Here is a 4,554-nt window from a genome sequence, read left to right as displayed (position 1 = left end):
GACTGCCACTGGGTAAGTATTGATTTCCTTCTTACCCTCTTCTTTCACTACTCTAGCAGAGATGCAGTGGTCATGTTCTCAGTGGCATGGCAATGATGTAGGCAGAATTCCAGAATGACTTAGGAAGTACTGGTAGGGATGCATGTGATGTCATAAAGGATACTCACTACTGTTGCTGTGTGGGAGTATCTACTAGTACATCATGCAGCCTGAGGGGGAACTCAGGCAGTCTAAGTGAGAGATAGTAGTTGTTCTATAATACTCCTTTTGTCATCTTTAATTCTGGCATCACAACTGCGAGACAGGGATTGTCCTGAGATGCAAGAGTTTAGTAAGTGGATGTTTGCCTTCATCTCTGTCCATAGGATCTCTCTGTGACTTTTTATCACTCTCCTATGCAGTTCCTAACACAAAGCCTTGCTTGAGGTCATATCTATAGCTGCTAGCTAACTCACTTTCTTTTTCTTTTTTTAAGTTTGATATATGGTGTGCGCACTTGTCTGAGAGAAACAGAGGAGAGAGAGAGAGAGAAGGCACCCTCCAGGGGAGGATGATCACACCACAATCCTCCTCCTACACTCTCCTCTCAGGATTTTGAACACACACACTCACAAACACACAAACAAACACACCTTGAGTGTTTTATAAACAACTTGGTCCAGAAATCAAACCACACAGTTGGCCGTGTGGGATTCAGCCACCTTAACCACCATGCCACCTGGCTGGCCAGACAACTCATTTTTACACTTTTCCGCTCAGTGACATTATTTCTGAAGTAATGTCAGAGTTCTTAATGATGACTCTAACTCTTCTTATATTTCACAGATTAGCCATGTACTCTCACTTTCACTTTAATATTTGACCTCCTTTCATTCATAAATTTTCATGAAAATTAATTAGTTTCTTGTGTTCTCCAAATGTGACCAATTAAGTTCTTTTTCATTGTCGTCTTTGAATTCATTATGGACTCACAGTTTTTTAACCTATTGATGGGCTTCAACACCCATTACAGAATTTTAAGTGGAGAAATGACAAGACTTATGCTTTTAAAAAATCATTCTGACTGGGACAGCAGGTGGAATGGTGGTTAAGGTGCTGGATCCCACATGGCTGACCCTGTGGTTCATGTCCTAGACCTGGCAGCTTGAAAAAATCACGCTGAACATATGTGTGCGTGCCCCAAAATACCAAGAGGAGACTGGAAGAGAGGGATTTGCAATGTGGCCATCTCCCATGGGGACTGATTTCTCACTTTCCTTCTCCCTCTGTGTCTCTCTCCAGCAAGCACATGTGCCCTATGGCAAATAAATAAATAAATAAATAAATCACTCTGCCTGCTGTGTTGAACATAGATGCTGAAGGAGCAAGTGTTAAAACAGAAGGATGAGATGGAAGGCAATATAATTTAGGAGATGGATATTGGTAAGCTGGCTAAGATGGTAGCAGTGGAGGAGGTGGTAAGTGGCTAGACTGTGGATATATTTTGAAGGAAGAGCCAAGAAAATTTTCAGATGAGTTAAATGTGGAATGAAAGAGAAAGAGAACACTCCAGGTCACCTCCAGGTTTCTGAGACTGAGCAATTGGAATGTCTGGGTGAAATAGTCTACCCATGGTAAATTTTGTTTCCAATGCGATAAAGGGGAGATCCCAAAGGTTGTTGAGTAGTAGGACTTTCCCAACCCTGAGTCACACTGTGAAAGCAGTGACTCCCCAAGAGGAGTTATTCAGAGGTCTAGTCATAATCAGTACATCCTGGAATGATCAGCAGTGAATGAATTTTTATACATAAGTATACCCTGAGGCAACATGGAGTAATTAATGTACAAAATGTATAATGTACATACCCAGAAAATCTTAAATGTTAAAGCTCAAGAGGAAGCTTATTTCTAATTATCTAATTACCTTAATCCCTATTTCCCCAAGACTTTAGTATTACCATCTGTTCATACTTTTTTTCTGTTTTTTTTTCTGTTCTGTTTTCACGTGTTTTTCATGTTTTAACATGAAACATCATGAATGAATCTACCCATAGAAGAGACAATTGAGACTATGTATTTCTGTAGATGCCCAGAAAACTTCCATATCTTGTCACATGGCGAATTAGATAGATTGGCAGTGAATTGTGTGATGAAGAGTAACACAACACTTAAGAGTAAATACGGGGTGAAATATAGCCAAAACACTGCCCATGCATACCTGAGGCTACATTATCCAATAAACTAGGCCTCAGAGCAAAGAAAATGAATGAAAGACAAAGATATACATAACAAGATATACATAACATAAATAGAACACTCTACCTGATGACAGCAAAGTATACACCCTTTCTCCAACCTGGCACAGGTATAGACCATCAGGACCATAAAAACAAACAAAACAAAACCTTGACAAATTTTAAAGAATTGAAATAGAATATGTTATCTGATCATAATAGGATCAAATTAGAAATCAATATCAGAAAGATAACAGGAAAACCTCCAGATATTTTCAAGTTATACTTGATGCTTATCATTGCAATTTATTGTTAAGACACTTTTTATAGAAGGGCTGAGTTTAGGAAGTATTGTCTCCTGGGCAGAAAACATTTTAAGTTAAGCAAAAAGAAAGCTCATTCTGGGGGCCAGCAGGTGGTGTGGTGGTTAAGGCACTGGATTCCCATATGGCTGAATGTGGTTTGAGTCTTGGACCTGGCAGCTTGAAAAGACCACTCCAGGTGAGTGTGTGTGCATGCCCAAAACTCCAGGAGAATGGAAGAGAAGGGATTGTGGCATAGCCACAGTTCTACCTGTCACTAAAGCTTCTACTGTACCAGCAAAGGAAGTGCAGCTTGCTAATTATTCAAGAAATCAGTTCAATGGCAGGGTGAATTTGGGAGGTGTGAGAAAGGTTGCCTCTCAGATATTGGTGTAATTTTTAAATTAGAGGAGACTTGAGAAAAGACAAGATTAGGACAGCCTCTTGGTGTGTGGCTGGTGTGGTCTTATCCATGGTTTGCACACATCTCTGCTCCATAAATCCTTCTGAGTTTCTTTTCAATGTTCAAAGAGTTACTTTTTTCAAGACTGATTGTTTCATCAGTGAGATAAGGCTCTTAAATCTGGATATGCAGAAGACTTTGCTTTCTGGGGTTTCTGTGATTGGTTCTTTGGAAAAGATTGGCATTTTGCTTCACCTCCTATCATCTTAGCCCACAACATGGTACAGGATAAGTGGACCATTGATGTGTCTTCAAACTTGTGTTTTTGTTCCTAATTTAAGAGTGCAAGGATGGTGGTAGCACTTTTCGAGGAAGAAAGAAAAGTGGGAGTTCTTTCCGGGGTAATTTTGGCAAGAGGAGCCATCATTACCAACATGGTTGGGGTGAGCTTCAGCCTTCACATCTCCAGGAGGGTGATGGAAACGTGGTGATGAGCAGTGCCCTTGAAGACCCTCAAGTAAGACAGTAAGTGACCAACCTGCTTTGCATGTAGCAGCCCCTGGGATGGTACAACTCTTTTACTCTCTAAGGTCATCCTTTTCTCTTTTCACTGGGAAACTGAGGAATGCTAAGAGTGAAATAGTGGTTGAGAAAACCTGGTTGTCATTTTTGTATCAATGAGGTGAGGGTGTGTAAAAGAATTTCTTCACATTTTTGGACACACTTCTTTTCTCCCCTTCTGCCTAGTGCTCCTTATGGCACTCAATCTGACAAGAGGAGAGTGAAATGGAATAATGAAGACCGTATCCATATTACTGTGTGGAGAAATAGAAAACGTCGAGAGAGAGAAATGAGACAGAAAACTCAAGACAATTGTGGAGACAGAACCATAGGGAGCTGGTTCAAGGTCACAGTAAGTATCATAGCAAGGTCTGGATTAGGTAGAATATTCTGGAACCTGATAGAAGGAAGAATCATTAAACACCTTAAGTTGAGTTTTTGGAAGAGACCTTCTCAATGGAGAGAAGGGGGGATTAGGAATTTATATTTGTCACAAAAATAAGAAATAGTATCAATTATTCCTTCTTTAGAAATCCTCTAAGGCTATGGAGAAAGTTGAAAAGAGCACTTGGTTAGGTCTGTTCTCCATCCTTCATTCCATATTTTGTCTGTTCTTTCCTATAACTTCTTCTCACCCTTAGATTCCATGTGGAAGAAAGTATAACAAGACTTGGCTTATGAGTTCAATCCAGAGCCAGTGCAGTGTCTCCTTCACTCCGGTTGACGTAAGAAATGATGGTGAAACCAGATGAGTGGGCCTAGGGAACTGGTGATGTCTGACTCTGCAGGCAGTCATTGACTTTTGACATTATTGCTTTTGCCTTCACTCCTTGTAGTTTCACTATGTCAGAAATCAGGCTCGGTTCTTTGTCCAGGATGCCAATACTGCCTCTGCATTAAAAGATGTCAGCTATAAGGTTTTTGATGAGAAGAATCGAAAGGTGTGTGCCAAGGGCATTGTCTGTACCTAGTTCCGGGGCAGAAAGACAGCCCAGGTGCTGGTTGTCCTCTTGAGGATTAGAGTTCCTGGTGTTTACTACACCTTTCCTTCTTGCAGATACCTATCTTTGTCAGC

At 40.6% G+C, this 4,554-nt stretch overlaps 1 protein-coding gene across 1 annotated transcript in view; it reads left to right on the top strand.

Moving 5' to 3' along the window:
• Positions 1-200: 200 nt before the first annotated feature.
• Positions 201-4,554, top strand: part of LOC102470028 (nuclear RNA export factor 2-like) — an 11,565-nt gene continuing 7,211 nt past the window's right edge. The window contains 6 exon segments of the mRNA XM_027768847.1: positions 201-331; positions 3,260-3,443; positions 3,666-3,831; positions 4,121-4,204; positions 4,316-4,420; positions 4,537-4,554. The exon segment at positions 4,537-4,554 is cut by the window's right edge and continues 27 nt beyond it. Coding sequence (XP_027624648.1) covers positions 319-331; positions 3,260-3,443; positions 3,666-3,831; positions 4,121-4,204; positions 4,316-4,420; positions 4,537-4,554 — 570 coding nt within the window. The 5' untranslated portion in view covers positions 201-318.

Source organism: Tupaia chinensis, unplaced genomic scaffold (assembly GCF_000334495.1).
Source record: "Tupaia chinensis unplaced genomic scaffold, TupChi_1.0 Scaffold147654_2, whole genome shotgun sequence".
Lineage (NCBI taxonomy): Eukaryota > Metazoa > Chordata > Mammalia > Scandentia > Tupaiidae > Tupaia > Tupaia belangeri.
The sequence above is the reverse complement of the archived record's forward strand: the minus strand, read 5'-3'. Positions and strand labels throughout refer to the sequence as shown.